This window comes from Saccoglossus kowalevskii, chromosome 11, assembly GCF_978046115.1.
Source record: "Saccoglossus kowalevskii chromosome 11, keSacKowa6.1, whole genome shotgun sequence".
Lineage (NCBI taxonomy): Eukaryota > Metazoa > Hemichordata > Enteropneusta > Harrimaniidae > Saccoglossus > Saccoglossus kowalevskii.
The window spans coordinates 21,695,719-21,713,173 of NC_140651.1; the positions used below are offsets into that span (position 1 = coordinate 21,695,719).

A 17,455-nucleotide genomic window follows, 5' to 3' on the forward strand; every position below is an offset into this window, starting at 1 on the left:
GACTTTTGATATATTGTTCTGATGATCTAACTGGGTCCTAAGAATTGGAAGTAAAACCAATACAAAAATTACGACTTTGATTTGAAATATTCTACGTCAGACTGCTATCTACAGGCACACTACTCTATCAATACGAGAAGGGTCTTGAGAGCACTCTGCACCTAGTGAAATTCCATCTTAATGAATCAAAATGAGTGATTGCATTACAGTCCCTGCAAATTCAGTTTACAAAATATATGAAGTTTGAATATGAACAGTCAATGTCAGGAATATGACTAAAACTCATCAGTCGGCCATTTTGGGTTCAATCTGATAAAGCGACATGCATAAGGGTTCTATAAAATTCAATGTACATACAGAGTTTAAACAAAACAAAAACAAAAAAATGAGATTCTCGGCTCGGGAAGAGCTATTGGAAGCAGTATAAAAGAAACTACAGTGCAACACGAGGCAGTGCACTCGTTATGAAACATGCGCAACACAACGTGGCAGTACTTCTTTTTAGTCCCATATGAGCATATATTTCAATCAAAATATTTTAAAGTTCTGTGGATAAAAATATATCAGATGTGAATAAAGCACAAAGAAAATCAGAGATCAGTGTTGTGACATTGTTTTATTGCAAAAACTATAAAGTGACCAAAATGCATAACGTGTACGTACAAAACTCATAGTGGGACAAAACAATTGTCTGTAGTATCTTACACAATTATTTCTGGAAGCTGAAAGTAATTTTGAACTTTGAATTTGGGAAAATTTGAAGTGATTAGGAGTAGAAAGCAATGTAAGTTACCATGGAGATTTTCTTAGGGGTTTCCCCATTTGAAAAGTAGGGAGCTGAAAGATTTCTTGAAAAGAAAAAAGGAAAAAGTTGGTATGGGGTAAGAGAAAGCAAAAACACGATAGCTGTATAAATTAAAAAGAATTGAATGTAAAAAAAAAAAGACAAACAAATATCGCCAGGAATATATGAATGAACTAATTGAAAAAAAATAATTTCTCCATCAGTTTTCAAATGGTTGATCTCTAATATTACAGACATCTTTGTAAACCAATGCCGTGACCAAGCAGAACATACAGCTGTGTGTGAAACAGAGGCTGGGCAAATAGGTGAACAATATTCCAATCAAAAATTAAATAAGATGAAACCTTGTCAATAATCATGGAGCGAAAAAAAAACATAGTAACCGTCATAAATAAAATCCTCAGCTCCTGAAAAATTATTGTTAAACAATAGATTGTTTAAATAAGTTATACTTGACCAACTCTGATAATCTGAAAATTCTGATAATGTACGACAGCAGGGTTTACGGTTTCAAAAGCACACAAAGATAGACTTTTATATGTATACAGTAATACAAATGTTGTAACATTAATATATCAGTTTCCAATATTGCCAAATAAGGGTAACATTAGTTAGCGCAATTAGACTCACAATACATTCAATGTAACGATTCTTTGAGTAATCATCAAGTAATCATTAAGTAATCATTAAAAATACAGTAACAAGAAAACCATACTAAGTGAAGTACTGATATATAAATACATATTGTAATACAGTATCCATCACTAAATGCATATTACACATACGGTAATCAACTATCAGCACTCATCACATATATAGTAATAAAGGATCCACACTCGTTGCTGTAACGAAGCGTCCACACTCGTTGCTGTAACGAAGCGTCCACACTCGTTGCTGTTACGAAGCGTCCACACTCGTTGCTGTTACGAAGCGTCCACACTCGTTGCTGTTACGAAGCGTCCACACTCGTTGCTGTTACGAAGCGTCCACACTCGTTGCTGTAACGAAGCGTCCACACTCGTTGCTGTAACGAAGCGTCCACACACGTTGCTGTAACGAAGCGTCCACACTCGTTGCTGTAACGAAGCGTCCACACTCGTTGCTGTAACGAAGCGTCCACACTCGTTGCTGTAACGAAGCGTCCACACTCGTTGCTGTAACGAAGCGTCCACACTCGTTGCTGTAACGAAGCGTCCACACTCGTTGCTGTAACGAAGCGTCCACACTCGTTGCTGTAACGAAGCGTCCACACTCATTACAGTAATGAAGCGTCCATACTCATTACAGTAATGAAGCGTCCATACTCATTACAGTAATGAAGCGTCCATACTCATTACAGTAATGAAGCGTCCATACTCATTACAGTAATGAAGCGTCCATACTCATCACAGTAATGAAGTGTCCATACACATCACAGTAATGAAGTGTACATTACACATCACAGTAATGAAGTGTCCATTACACATCACAGTAATGAAGTGTCCATACTCATTACAGTAATGAAGTGTCCATACTCATTACAGTAATGAAGTGTCCATACTCATTACTGTAACGAAGTGTCCATACTCATTACTGTAACAAAGTGTCCATACTCATTACAGTAACGAAGTGTCCATACTCATTACAGTAATAAAGTATCGATCATTACAGTAACAAAGTTTCCATACTCATTACAGTAATAATCTTTTAATTTGACAATATTGAAGCTATGCAACTCATAAATTAACATTCATAATAAAAGCAGAGCGAAGACATTTAGGAGTTCACAATTATTAGATTCACAAATTACAATAATGGAATAAATTGTTTTGATTCTTTTCCTAATCATCGTCTGCATCCATGGGTCCTGGTTTGGGAGCTTTGGGTCCACCAGCTGCTTTCGCCATGATAATCTGAAACACAACATACAATCATGAATACGTTGCAATTCGACACAAAACCAAAAGTCGGGGCAATCAAAATACATCTTCAGTGTTCTCTCAGCTTCATTTTGGTGAATTTTTCTTAGATGTCCAGGTTTCTCACTGATATTGGGCAGTCCGAGAAGCAATCCTTGCAATTTAATTCATTTTGGTTTAAAATACATTGATTTAAAGTGTTTTTTTGTCATGAAAACATTTACTTAGGTAGCATCAAATGTACATTCACATAGAAAAACTGCACAATACGTTTCAAGTAAACAAGTTTCACACATTAGATTTTGTTAACCTTTTCACCACCAGACTTTCTCACCCAAATTGCGCTTTTTTTTCTAATATTATTCAATATTTCTGGAAATGAACCCTAATTTTGAAGACAATAGACAAAACTTGTGTACATTTTCATTTTTTACTCATAAAAATGTTGCTATTTTTGTCTCAATCGTCTGAAGGAAAGTGCAGATGACTATAAACAGGAACTGGTGGTGAAAAGGTTAAGCTAGTTATGTTAATGTACTTAAACAATATACATTAAACTTGCATTTACTGTAAAACATGTCTTTCTCGTGAGCATGTCTTTTTCGCGAATTTAGCGAGAGAACTGATTCGCTAATTCAAGATGTCGCTAATGACATTCTTATAAATTCAAAATGGCCTCCAAAGAAATCAACAATGACAAGAGAGATTCGCTAAATCATTTCGTTATTACGTCATTTTACCACAATTGGCTAAATTAGCATGCCGCTTTTTCAACATGTTTTACAGCATTAACTGTGCTTCAATTTGTTATGATTACGAAACAATTTCTTGCACACAAAGACAACTAGTTTAACCCCTTTGTAGGTTTCTTTTGCATTCAAACATACATTCACTGTTGCAAAGGATTCATCTTGTTTATAAACTTTTTTTAGTTGTCTTTGGAAACGTGATTGACAGAACTGACTGCACCAGTATGGCTACCTAAGTTTGACAAAGACAATAGAGTTGCAGTTCTTATTTTGACACACAATAGCGATCGCTGGTTGTACATGCCAGAAATATCTTTCCATAACAGTATGACCCTAGTTTCTGAGGGTTTAACATACACTGACCAAAGGTGGAATGAATTGTCGGCAAACAAAAACTGACACAAATATGCATGCTAACTGTAGGAGGTCAGTTTGGTACAAGTATTCATTCACTACGTAGCAAGAAAGTTCAGTGAAAGCATTGAACATGAGAAAATGTAAGGTTAATCAATTGATTAGCTTGGTGAACTCAATATATGACCCGTTTACTTATAAGTGCAAGGACATTGTAATAGCATTGGTTGACATACCTGGTCTACTCTCAGAACTGTTACTGCTGCAGTACCAGCCAACTTTAAGGACCAGTATTTTGTTAAATATGGATCCAATACACCATCTTGTACAATATCTTTAACAGCAGAGCCCTCACCCTGTCAATGAGAGAAAGGATATGATGCTTAAGAGGAAGCTACATGAAATTGTAAATTTTTGACAGATACAAGTATGGCCAAATTGACAATGAGAACATCAACATTGCAAAATTATTAAACTCTTTAACTTTTTTGAGAAAACAAAATTTGTGATTTTTCAACAAACAATTTAAAAATTTTCTATTTATTCTATTTTTTTTTTTATTTTCTATGCAAGGAATACTATAAAACAAACTGAGTTGAATTTGCTTAAGTATAACTCCAAAGTCTCTGTAATCGGATCAGTTGAAGTGGTGGGAGAGAAACGAACACTATTTGAGGGACTAAAGCAAGTCTTGTGGCTTGCTCAGTCTCAGACTTCATTTTCGAGTTCAGTCAAGCAAGTTTATTGATTTATTAAAAATAAAAACTGACGTAACCACAGAAGGCTGAAGCCAGTGAACTGTAAGAGTCAAGTTATTAGTTGACAGACGAGTTGATGAGGATTCAAAATGGCACCACGACAAGATTCATATTTTGCTGCTGATCAAAATACTGTAGAAATTGAAATTTTTTTTTTAGTCTGTTGTCAAAAAAACGACTGCCTTATCATTGATCAACATTCTGATGATGTTTTATTATGATTGCGCTGTTTCGCTTCACATAATTTGCGATATAAACAAAATGCCACCACCCACTGATCAGAAGTGCACCATTTTTAAACTCTTATGGTATACAGATTTCTTCCATAATCTTCTATATATAAACCTAAAACACACTGTGATTGTTAATATTAGAAAAACGTACCTCGATATCAAATCCAACATTTTGTTTGCCTTCTTGGTGAGCAGCATAGAGCTTTGAGAGAACTTCAGTGGCTTTCACTCCGGCATTCTCAGCTAATGTGCGAGGGATATCTTCCAATGCTTCAGCAAACTTCTTAATAGCATACTGCTCTATACCTGGACAGCTATCACCATATTCAGTCAGCCTCTTTGCTAATTCTATCTCTGTGGCACCAGCACCGGGAAGATAACGGTTATCCTAATAAGAAAAAACAGAATGATAATTTGATACCCCCTACTCCACATAGAACCAAAGAACCCTTGTACTGCTGTTAGAAAATACTTTTTCACTTCCTTAACAGAATTCAGCAATGGGGCAAAGTTTGATATACCATGGGGATTCAGTTTCAACATTAACCTAGGACATTTGGTACAAAATGAAACTAGTACATGTATAATATTTTGAGTGTAAAACAGTAAATTTAACAGGAACAACTCTGGAACTTTGGCCGAAATGATTAAAAAAAATTGGTGAGATCCGGTGAGCATCTAAGGGTAGTAAAACATGAAAAAGGCAAACATTAAAAAGTTAATCAGACATACCCTGGTCAGAGCTCTGAATGTATTAACACCATCATCTACCGCTTTCTCCACATCGTCCATTAGATTATCTGTAGAACCTCGTATAACCACAGTTGAGATGGCACTCTCCTCTTTTTCCTGTTTAAAGATCACCACTGAGGTATCCCCAATCTCAGCCACCATTACTTGATCACAGTGACCACTCTCATGGGTAGTTGGTGGGGTGATACGAGGTAGGGCAGTCGCGTTGATGGTTTTACATAGTCGACGGAGATCCCATTTAGATAACAGCCTCACTACCATGATGTTGTACTTGTTCAGAAAATGTAATGCCATATCGCCAACTTTCCCACCAGATACCACAACTGTACAGCCAGAATCAGCAATGGCCTTGATTTGCTATAAATAAGAAAATCAAAATTGTTAAAGAAATTTTCTCAAAATTTTGATATAGATGGGGTTGCATATGCGATACCACAAGTGCAGTCTACATAAATAATCTTGATTTGCTACAAATCCGAAAACCAAAATTTGTGGAACAACATTGATTCAAATACATGCAATTGAGATTCCCAATTCAAAACTATCACATGATGAATTTCTTATGTCAAAAGATAGCTTGTACATTGAAATTCCAAATGGAGATTTCCCCAGGATTGAGATCAAATTTTAGAAATTCCAAATGAGGATTTCCCCAGGATTGAGATCAAATTTTAAAAATTTCAAATGAGGATTTCCCCAGGATTGAGATCAAATTTTTAGAATTCCAAATCGGGATTTCCCTAGGATTGAGATCAAATTTTTAAAATTCCAAATGGGGATTTCTCCAGGATTGAGATCAAATTTTTAAAATTCCAAATGGGGATTTTTCCAGGATTGAGATCAAATTTTTAAAATTCCAAATGGGGATTTCTCTAGGATTGAGATCAAATTTTTAAAATTCCAAATGGGGATTTCTCTAGGATTGAGATCAAATTTTTAAAATTACAAATGGGGATTTCCCCAGAATTGAGATAAAATTTTTGTATATATAATAATATACCTGTTCAAGTTGACTTTCTTCTCCTTTACTGAAAGATTTCAACTCCTCAGCAGATTTTATCAGTACAGTACCCTAGAAATAGAAATATGTAGTTAAATTTATAACTCTAGGTACTGCAAGATATGTATGTCTGTACAAATATGGTACAGTTCAAGTGTAACTTTATGGTAGATGAGAGCGCCCTCTATGTCAACACATGATGCACCACTGACAAGATATTTTGGAAAGGTTGTTCTCGGGGGTTTCAACAAATGCATTGAATAGCAGGCCATCATCCTGTAACAGGCCAAAAATAAAATAAAAAGGTTCTCAGCAGTGCGAAGTGCTGCAGCGAGACCGGCGTAGACTGTCAAGAGAGCAGAGAGTAGACAGCCAATTTAAGCTTATAGCGGGGCATACGGTTCTTAGCGAAACCCTCGAGTTCTGCTCATATCCTTTGTGTGTTTCTGATTCCATTGAAAATTATACATTGAAAAAGTTACATTGAATATTTTACTATAAATGAGAAATTTTTCAAAAAATTCAAATTATATAAATAAAGTGTAAAAACTAAGGAAATCAGGGACCACAACATTTTTGTTGGCAGCTTTTCGAAGACTCCTATAGTCACATACAAACTTGGCATTTTTCTGGTAGACCTCAGAAGTTACCAAGCTGACCCGACTTGATTTTTGGGATTTTATTTTGACTCAAGATCCCTACAAAATCCATTCTGTTGGAGCAGGTTGGTCGGTCAGAGTTTTTTTTTTTTTTTTTTTAACACTTATGAAAACTAAGGGTATCGTAAGTAGCAAAGGTTCAATTAAAGCACATGCTAGATGTTAAACACAAAAATCAAAGTGTTTCTTTCAGTCTTTTGTATTTAAATACAGATCAACCCGAGGTTCAAAGTAAATTTTAGAGGAAACTTTTTACTGCTTAAAATAGTGAGTTTTTAATATTTGGGCCTATTAAAAAAAACATGACCTGATATTTCACATTTTTTGGCTGAGGGCTACAAAACAATTTTTTTTTTGGCCTAATAAGGACATTGTGGTACCCAAGTGTAGAGGGTAGTCACTAAAGCACACTTTTCTTGTCAGCAAAATATTCTCTTAATATCTCATTAACCTTTTCATCCCCAATTCCCCAATTTCATAACAAATCCACAAAACAGTCCTGTTTACAGTCTGCACTTTCTTTCAAAAGACTGGAACAAAAATTGTTTGAGTGAAAACTGAAAATTGACTTAATTTTTTCTGTTGGCTCAAAAAATTGGGATTCATTTGCAGAAATATTGAAGAATATAAGGAAAAAATGCAGAAAAATTTGAGCGAGAGACTGGTGGGGAAAAGATAAATCTGCTCGTCTTACTTTCGTTTCAGTTTGCATGTAATCTATGGGACATGTATAACATGCAACCTTAGCATTGCTGACTTTAGTGATGTTTCCTTCAACATTTCTTTTGAACACCATGCCTTGAAGAACAGATGAACTCAAAACACCAGAACCCTGAAAGATAAAAACATGAATTCAATAAAATTGTGTTCCCTAAATTAGTGACACATCACAACTCAATGGCCTTTTCAGCTTTGTAACCCATCCAGCAAATTTTGCTACATAATGTAAATGCATTAAAACTTAGATACAATTATTCTGCCTGTGATAAAAAAAATGTTAAACTAAAATATGAACAATATTGGTGAAATTGAAAGCCGATTTCTTAGTGATAGTTATTAATTTTTGCTAGTCTAAGGGGTCTGTTATTTAATAGGAGACATGTTTTGGTTCAAGAATATTTTCAGGAAAATGCATACACTTGTACATATCAACATAGTGTAAATGCATTTATTATTCATTGTTTTAAATTTAAATACTTTTGTGGAAGGGATTGTTTTTACACATGCATGCGAGAAAAAACGTTCAACTGAATTCAATAAATACAAATATAACTTACCAATATCTTTGTGACTCGTACATTATCTACATTGAAAACAACTTTCTTGTTTGAATAGACAGACACTGTAAAAAAAAAAAAACACCAGATAGTTAGGATAGTACTGTAGAAATGATGTAGTTCAGAGTGACGTTTCATCAGCAACATTCAGATGCAATATGTAGTGCTGAAGTGCTGCTGTATTGTGGAGGTTCCAGCCTCAAGGTGTACCAAGCCACAAGAACCTGGTAACTAGTAATGGTACTGGCAGCCTCATTGGTCTATTGAGTTCTCATTCTTAGTTATATTTGCCATGATTACTTCAGCTTAAAACACACAGAGGTGACCATTCTATATAGAGTAGTCTAGTACTAGTGTGTATGTTAACACTTTGTACTAAACTAGTGAAAATCGATAGAAAAGTTACAAGTCTAAAATAGACTGAATGGACACAACGGTATTGCAGTATAACAGACTTGTTCACATGGAACAGAAATATTTTAAAACTTTTATCACCCAATTTTCTGGAGCAAACATCCAAGCATTTTCACTGTCTGGCAACCATCATTGATAAAAACAAAGGCCAAAAACTCTACTTTGAACAAGACTACTCTTACTTGTGCAAGATGTATCCATTTGGTTGTTCAGGATTACCTCAAAGTTGGGTTTGTGCTCTTTCTTCAACTTTAGCTGTTTTCACTGGCTCATCAACAATAGTTTCACAGTAGCTTGTGCAGAGCCCATATAAATACATAGCACAGTGGTGTGCATCCAAACAATGAATTTTGTGACATAGCTTGTCCTGAGAATATGGTGATTCTAATAGACTTCGCAAGCACCATAGGGAAACTCCCATCCTGCCACTAGATATAATTTAGCACCTTTTCCAGGTTAATATATACTTACTGCAAGCTTCTGTCACAAGTTTTGCAAAGAAATCTTCATTACCATACTGTTTACTCATAATAGAAGATTTTATCACTCTGGTTACATCCTCCTTGTCAGTTATATCTTTTATTGACCCACACGATAATTCAGGTAAAATTTCTAATGCCTTCTTGAGTGCCTTTTCATAGCCTTCAATAACTTCTGTGGGCGACAATCCCATACGCAGAATTTCTTCTGCACTGTTTAGGAGAGCACCGGCAAAGACAATTACGAAGTTTGTCCCGTCACCAATTTCCTGCTCCATCTGCTGTGATGCTAGAACTACCATTTTAGCTGCTGGATGTTGTACCTATCAAAAACATAATACCCCGGTAAACACAAAATAGCAAGTTTCTGGCAGACATGTACTGTACATTATTCAAGGGATTCAGTGCATATTAAGTAAAGGATCATTCAAAATCTGCAGAGGTTTTTCTGTAATTTTCATTATTAGGTAGGCTTGTGAAAAATTACTTCAATCTGCAAGGTATTAATAATTAATGTGAAATGAAATGTCATCAATAAAGAACCTACAAAGGTATGTTCTGGACATCTGGTGTTGCGATGGGCCGAGGTATTAATTTGTATTATAATTATATAAGAAACAGCAAAAGTGAATTGATATCACGATGAGTAGAAAACTGATAATGAACAAGTCATTGTCAATGACACGTCCCCGTTCCGTTCATATTTGAGTGACATATACATTCAAAGCAGATCATGACCGAAATGCACCTGCATATGTACAACACATTGTGCTAAATCTGAACAAAATCCATCCATGCATGACTGAGATCCGGTTCTGGAATTGTGAAAATACGTGATTTTGATGCATTTTCGGCCTTAAAATGGCCATCATTCCGCTATTGTTAAGCAGATCATGAAACAAATGCACATATCTATTTGTGACATGATGTACCATGTGTGTGTGAAGTTTGAACTTGATCAATCCAGACATGTCTTGGATACGGATCCAGAACTGAATTCTTTAACAAAATGGCCGCCAGTCGGCCATTTCGAACTTGATCCGAAAAAAAAAAAGACGTGCATCAAGGTCCTATTATGTTTAATGTATGTACCAAATTTGAACAAAATCCATCCATGCATAACTGAGATATGGGTCCGGAATGGTGAAAATGTGCGATTTCAATGCATTTTTGGCCTTAAAGCGGCCCCCATTTGGCTATCGTTAATGAGATCATGAAACAAATGCACATACATATTTGTGACATGATGTACCTTGTGTGTGTGAAGTTTGAACTTGATCAATCCAGACATGTCTCGGATACGGATTCAGAACTGAATTCTTTAAAACAAAATGGCCGCCAGTCGGCTATTTCGAACTTGATGCGAAAAAAAAAATGACGTGCATCAAGGTCCTATTATGTTTAATGTATGTACCAAATTTGAATGAAATCCGTCCATGCATAACTGAGATCTGGGTCCGGAATGGTGAAAATGTGCGATTTCAATGCATTTTCGGCCTTAAAGCGGCCCCCATTTGGCTATCGTTAATGAGATCATGAAACAAATGCACATACATATTTGTGACATGATGTACCTTGTGTGTGTGAAGTTTGAACTTGATCAATCCAGACATGTTTCAGATACAGATCCAGAACTGAATTCTTTAAAACAAAATGGCCGCCAGTCGGCTATTTCGAACTTGATCCGAAAAAAAAAATGACGTGCATCAAGGTCCTATTATGTTTAATGTATGTACCAAATTTGAATGAAATCCGTCCATGCATAACTGAGATCCGGGTCCGGAATGGTGAAAATGTGCGATTTCAATGCATTTTCGGCCTTAAAGTGGCCGCCATTTGGCTATCGTTAATGAAATCATGAAACAAATGCACATACATATTTGTGACATGATGTACCTTGTGTGTGTGAAGTTTGAACTCGATCAATCCAAGCATGTCTCAGATACGGATCCAGAACTGAATTCTTTAAAACAAAATGGCCGCCAGTCGGCCATTTCGAACCCGATCCAAAAAAAAAAATGACGTGCATCAAGGTCCTATTATGTTTAATGTATGTACCAAATTTGAACAAAATCCGTCCATGCATAACTGAGATCCGGGTCCGGAATGGTGAAAATGTGCGATTTTGATGCATTTTCGGCCTTAAAATGGCCGCTATTCGGCTATCGTTAATCGGATCATGAAAAAAATGCATGTGCATATGTCCCATATAATGTGTGATGTATGAGTGAAGTTTGAACTTAATCGGTCCATGCATGTTCGAGATACAGGTGATCACGGACGCACACAGGGCAAAACATAAGTCCCCTTTTTCGGACTGCGTCCGAACGGGGACTAATAATCAACACTACAAATATACTTCTCTGAATTTAGTCCTGGATCCACGGAGTTGTCAGAGTGGGAATTATTTATTTAATTGTTGACTTCCCACTCAACACCGCCATAGATAGTGTTAAAGAAAAATGAGGTGGATGTCTAAGACACAGTACACATGCGTACACCAGCAATAACCTAACCTTCATTTCCCGTGCACGATATTTTAGTCAAAATTGCTCGAAATTCAAAGTGTAATTGGGATTTTCACAGATAATCAAGATTCTGGCAGTTATTAGTTTGTCTTTGGTTCATCTGTTTGATTCTAAAACAATGTACATTGACCTCACTTTGCTATAGTGTTTATTGGGTTGTTGACGGAATATAAACAACGTCCCTCTGACAATACAGTAAATATGAATAAGAAGTCCCATTTTCATAGTTATGCCTGAAATGCAGGTGACAATGGGCTCAACTTGGAAGTACATCAAACAGTGCTTTAATTTCAGTATTCAGCATGTGGTGTTTTGCCTCCTGGAAGTGTGCAATTATAGAGGGTTGAAAAAATAGCTTGAATAACAAAAAGACCTTTGCATATTATCAGCCACAAAATATATGCAAGCCCAACACGTATGTAGCATGGTTCAATGCAATAGCGCAAAATTTTAACTCAGACTGAAATTCAGACAACTTTAAATGTCAAGAAACACTGAAAAAAATATGTCAAATGCATGTTTCATAGAACATAAAGGGCAGTGTTCTCCCCAAAGCGTTTTAGCGTAGCGGGGCCGCTACTCCATTATTTATGCCGCTACTCTGAGAGATTGCCCGCTACTCTGTGGCATTTCCTGTTACTCTTTGTTTTAGCTTGTTAATACACGTGCGAATCTGTTAGTCAGCGTCATCAGCGTCGGTACTGTGAGCCAAATCAGGTGTGAATGGAAACATGTCAGTGATTACGCAAAGACAATGGACTAATACAGCTTCGTACTTCGACAATAAACACTTTCGCCCTATTTAATTGGGGTAATAGCGAGTATTTTCTCAGTAGCATATTTGGCTGGAAGAAGCAACGATGTCAAACAGCAGAAATATTACGTTGTGGTTCCGCGTAGAACGCCCTGCTGGGCCCCTGGTTGCGAGCGATAAACCCACCAGCAACGCGGTCACCGGTACCCCTGTCGGCAGTGGTACTAAACGTGTCCAAGATGATGTTACAACGAAAAGTGCAAAAAAATAAACTCTAGATTTGATGCACAATGGACAACAAAATATACGTGGCTGAGAGAAACATCCGATGGCAAAGGTAAAAAAAGTATTTATTTGTAGCGTTTTACTTGGAAGCGAGTTTTGACCTAGTTTAGTAAATTTTTGTATGGCTTCATTTTTTGCCGATCGTCGAAACATTTTTTTGGAAACGACCTTCTTTCTGGAAGTTCAAAAATTGTTGGCTACGATTTATCAAAGTAACTAATACTAGTATTGTGTTTTGAAATAGTTGGGTAAAGTTTATCGTGGCAATTTTTAAGTTTAGCGACTTTTCAAAATGGCGGCAATTTGTTTATTTTCGTGTTGATCGTGACGATATTTTTTAAATACAAGTATTGATTCGCTCCTATTTCTTATCTTTTAGGAATGCTGTGACACATATGTGGAAAATTCAACTTAAAAACATCCAGAAATAGTTCTTTGGTATGGAATTCTATGCCATGTATAACTATTACGAAATATGCTATCGATAAACACGCACACTCGGAGATGCACAAGAAGGCCATGTCATTTAATAGAAGTGGGAAGCAAAGAAAATCACGGCGTTCTCAAAAGCTGCAGATCACTGGGCTTCCATGAAAGTCCGAAAAATCAACATTACATAGAAATCACACAGCAGCAGATTCATTTAATCTTCTACATAAATTTGTTAAAAAATAAAGACACATTTTCATTCATGCAAGCCTGTCATTATTGTTTTCTTTATCTTCAGACAAATGCTAATGATATGTAAATTATATGCAAATTAGCCGCCACTCTGATACATTTTTCTGGGGAGAACACTGAAGGGACATTTTATCATTCACAAAACCTTAATTTCAAGCCTTCCCACCAAATCAATTGGATTGATAAGTTCATGTTGATCAGGTTTAACTCGCCTCTAGTTCTCGTATAATTGTAGCTGCATCATTTGTGACAAAAAGTTTTTCTAGATGATTGATAACCATTTTATTCATTCCATTTGGTCCATACGCTGACCGTGTTGTCTTGGCGAGTTCTCGACATGCATCTATGTTTTTATATACAGCTTCTTCTAATCCTTGGTAGTGCTGTGGAAATAATACAATGTTCAGTTTATTTAGCAGTCTGTTCTTTCCATGACAAGTAAATTGTAAATTATCAGTAAACCTGGCAAGATAACGCACATACATTTGGGCTCTCAATTTGGGCTCTCATGAAAACTTGCAATTTTTAAAGTACCAGCCGAGTAAGTATCATTGTCAAACAATTTTAACTTGTTCTTCGTTGTAGTTACATATGAAATGCAATGTAGCAACATCGATATCAGCTTACCATTACAGACTATTATATTATATAACACATCACTTGTTAATACTGTACTGTAATTGGTCAAAACAGGATCATGTGTTATCGGCTAAATTATCATAGTAGCGCCAGGGAAATTACTAGTTCCCTAGGGAGACTAGTACATCAACTAGTGCCCGGGGATGACGTTACTCGTCACCTGATCGTGTGATTTCCAATATGTCGTCTGCTAGTTCGGTTGCTGATATCGATGGCCCGCCTCGAAAAGACTGGACGATTTAGCTTCAATTCAGAAGAACTTGACACACTAGTAGAAAATAAAGATGCACCGAAGACGAAGGACGCAATCAGGTTTTCTAGAAGCATCTTTACATCGTTTTGTGCGGCCTTGTGAAATAGCAGGTATTGTTGGTACCCCACAACCCCTTGGGGAAATAGACGTATACTAGTGCCCTCATGGCCATGCAATATGTGCTTAATAGTCATCAGTATTGCTATTTTATCTGCAAACAAGTTGCATACAAGTTGCGTAATTACAGTACTGTCGGATATAATAAAAATTTTACTAGATCGACGCGCGGGGCACGAAAGAAAAAGGTTGCTAAGGTAACGCGCCAGTTCAGTGCGTGACTTGGGGTCAAACTTCGACCAACACACACTTGATGTCAGCATCGCCGCGCAGCAAGTTTCGCAAAGAAGTACTTAAGTTCAATTGCGTCCCAAAATGATGTCGCTAATCACTCAGTTGTCGCAGCGTGTGTTGTGTCATGTCCATGATGCACCCCGTTTTGACTTTGACTTGCTTTTCCTTCTTAGTGCATGTTCTTGTTCACGTAAAATTCGACCTCTCACCAATGCATTAAAACACTTTGAATTTATACTTTGCATGATTATATTTGGTCAACGCGAAACATTATTTTTTCTAAACATTTCTATCAACACAGGGTTATTTTTTTAGACAAGATGGGCCTCGTTATATCTGCCAAAAGATCGCCCGGACGATCTTTTGGTCCACATTTTTCTAAAAAAAATCGAATCCTCCATAAGATCGCCCAGGGCTGGGTATCAGCCGAATCCGGTAATAGAATAATGGCGGACACACGGTCGATGCAACCCTGTGGACCAGCGACGAAAAAGCCCTGTACTAAGCTTTCCATCACGGAAATTCGTAATCGATGTGCTGACCGATGGATATTTATCGACTAAGTAATAATCTTGCCCAACATCTGTAGTGTCGTGGGAACAATCTTTACCGAACCTAAACTGCTTGCTAACTGAAAGGCTGTGATGACGGAGATCATCTGCGATTGCGGCTACGCCAAGTACTGATAACATAAAAACTCAAACAAAATGTATATTTTTAATGTCTTCATGCAATATATTCTGAGTTATCCACTTTATTCTGGCCCGCGAATTAATAGGATACAATTTTAAACATGTTTTTGAACACCGCGAATTAAAAGGATACATTTAAAAATTAGCGTTCGAAAATAAAATGGGTGCGCGAATTAATAGAGACCGCGAATTAATCAAGTTTTTACGGTATATGGGCAAAAATAATATTAGATCAATAATGATTTGAGTACAGTTTGAACATGACATGCACGTTTCCCCCAAGAAAAACATGTGCTGATTAAGTTGGCTGTATTTAATCTCAGACTACTATAGACAGACTAGCAATACGGTTTTTCCTTTGGTCAGATGGTGCAATTTTGTTTTGGGGCTCAACTTTTTAATCCTGTAAACAACCGATATAACTAACGTTACTATAACACGATGTCTTTTATTATTTCATCAAATAACGCGAGATATTACGAGATGTACACAGGCAGTAAGTAGTATTAGTTGGGTCGTAGTTCATTTTCTTTTTTTCTTGGTTAAATAATCTCCACAAATGCGACAAAACATATGCAAGTTATTGCTGTGTTTATTCTCCATATTTCTGTAATTATGAACCTAACAAGAATAGAGATAACTAAAATTTATGCTCCATTAAAATATCCTACTGAATATTCAATGACTTCAATCGTTTAGTTGCGTGAGCATATCAAGTTTTCAAACGCATTATCCACAAAAACTACACTGTCGACGCCAACACCGCCATTTGATTTTTATAGAAACTATTTCACATATTCTGGGAAATTTCAAAATAATGAGAAATACTACTATAAAGTTGCTCATTATATATTCATAAATGTTGTAGACGAAAGTAGGAGATATTAAAAATGCCGTTACTAACTTAAAAATTGTCGACCAAAAAGACAAGACAGATTTCATTTGCAGTTAGATCGAAAAGTATGCACCTGTGTGTTTGGCACTAGAATGACATTACAAAAACACACAAAGTAGGTAAATGTGAGTGCATTTGGAAGTCTTCGATTAACGCGTGTCGAGGCATGCATCCTACGGGCATAACCCTCAATTCACACCTACAACAGTAGGCGTTGTTCGTCTGACTATAGTAGTCTGAGGTACTGGGTATTGCACCTGCCAACCTAGCAGTGGTTTTGCAACGTTTTGGGTTCGGATAGGTTCTAGGCATACTCTGTGATGGCACTGAGAGATGAAGCCTAGGACCAATTTGGACCCCAAAACAGCACAAAACCATGGCCACTGGCTAAACATATTTAGTGTGTACTTTGAATTTGTTGATGGAATTTTAAAGTTCACCGATGAACGTAATTTTGGGTGATAGATTATTCGAGTCATTCATATACAAGTTTTTGTGGAGGGGGCTTTTCTTGATTAGGCAGTTGCACTACTTTTTTTTATTCAGTGTATAGCCACATACAACATATATGCTTGCATTTTACTTGAAAACTGAACAAGAACCAGTTATATACGTTTAAAAAAAATAATTGACCTAATGTTTTCAAATGCGTCAAATTTAGTTTAATTTTACAAGTTAATACACGTTGTCTGTGTTAAGCTAGTCTATATGTGGTGTGAAACCTATAAATTAAAGCCATGTGCAGTGTCATGCACCGTAAATAATCAAATAAGTCGACGAAAAATGAAAGTATTTTGTCGAAATTTGTCCACGTATTAGAGTCAATAATACAAAGAAATAAAATGCTGAAAAATATATTAAAACTCACCTTTGCTCCATCTTTGAGCATTTGCGCAAAACCCGGAGCCTTTGGTACGGAAAGCGCCATTTTGAAGTTTCTAGATATTTCCCAACATGCAAGAGCATAGGTGGCGCTGTTCGTAACCTCTGACAGATCA

General features: G+C 36.5%; 1 protein-coding gene and 1 long non-coding RNA gene across 2 annotated transcripts; one reads left to right on the plus strand and one right to left on the minus strand.

The window, feature by feature from the left end:
* Nucleotides 1-597: 597 nt before the first annotated feature.
* On the minus strand, nt 598-17,443 carry LOC100371146 (T-complex protein 1 subunit theta-like). The gene is made up of 10 exons (XM_085505018.1): nt 17,326-17,443; nt 13,840-14,010; nt 9,372-9,702; nt 8,487-8,551; nt 7,904-8,041; nt 6,551-6,622; nt 5,530-5,907; nt 4,949-5,185; nt 4,043-4,162; nt 598-2,697 (listed from the first exon to the last, which is right to left on the minus strand). Exons 1-10 carry the CDS (start codon nt 17,383-17,385, stop codon nt 2,626-2,628), a joined length of 1,644 nt encoding a protein of 547 aa, XP_085361144.1. The 5' UTR covers nt 17,386-17,443; the 3' UTR covers nt 598-2,625.
* Nucleotides 12,831-13,635, plus strand: LOC146736520 (uncharacterized). Its single transcript, XR_014930937.1, has 2 exons — nt 12,831-12,998; nt 13,326-13,635. It is a non-coding gene; the product is annotated as an uncharacterized LOC146736520 (long non-coding RNA).
* Nucleotides 17,444-17,455: the final 12 nt, after the last annotated feature.

Coding starts and splice junctions, on each gene's coding strand:
- LOC100371146 (XM_085505018.1), bottom strand. CDS start 17,385: ATGGCGCTTTCCGTACCAAAGGCTCCGGGTTTTGCGCAAATGCTCAAA. Junction 8,042..8,486: donor TACGAGTCACAAAGATATTG/GTAAGTTATATT, acceptor TTTATCTTTCAG/GGTTCTGGTGTTTTGAGTTC. Junction 5,908..6,550: donor AAGAAAGTCAACTTGAACAG/GTATATTATTAT, acceptor TCTTATTTATAG/CAAATCAAGGCCATTGCTGA.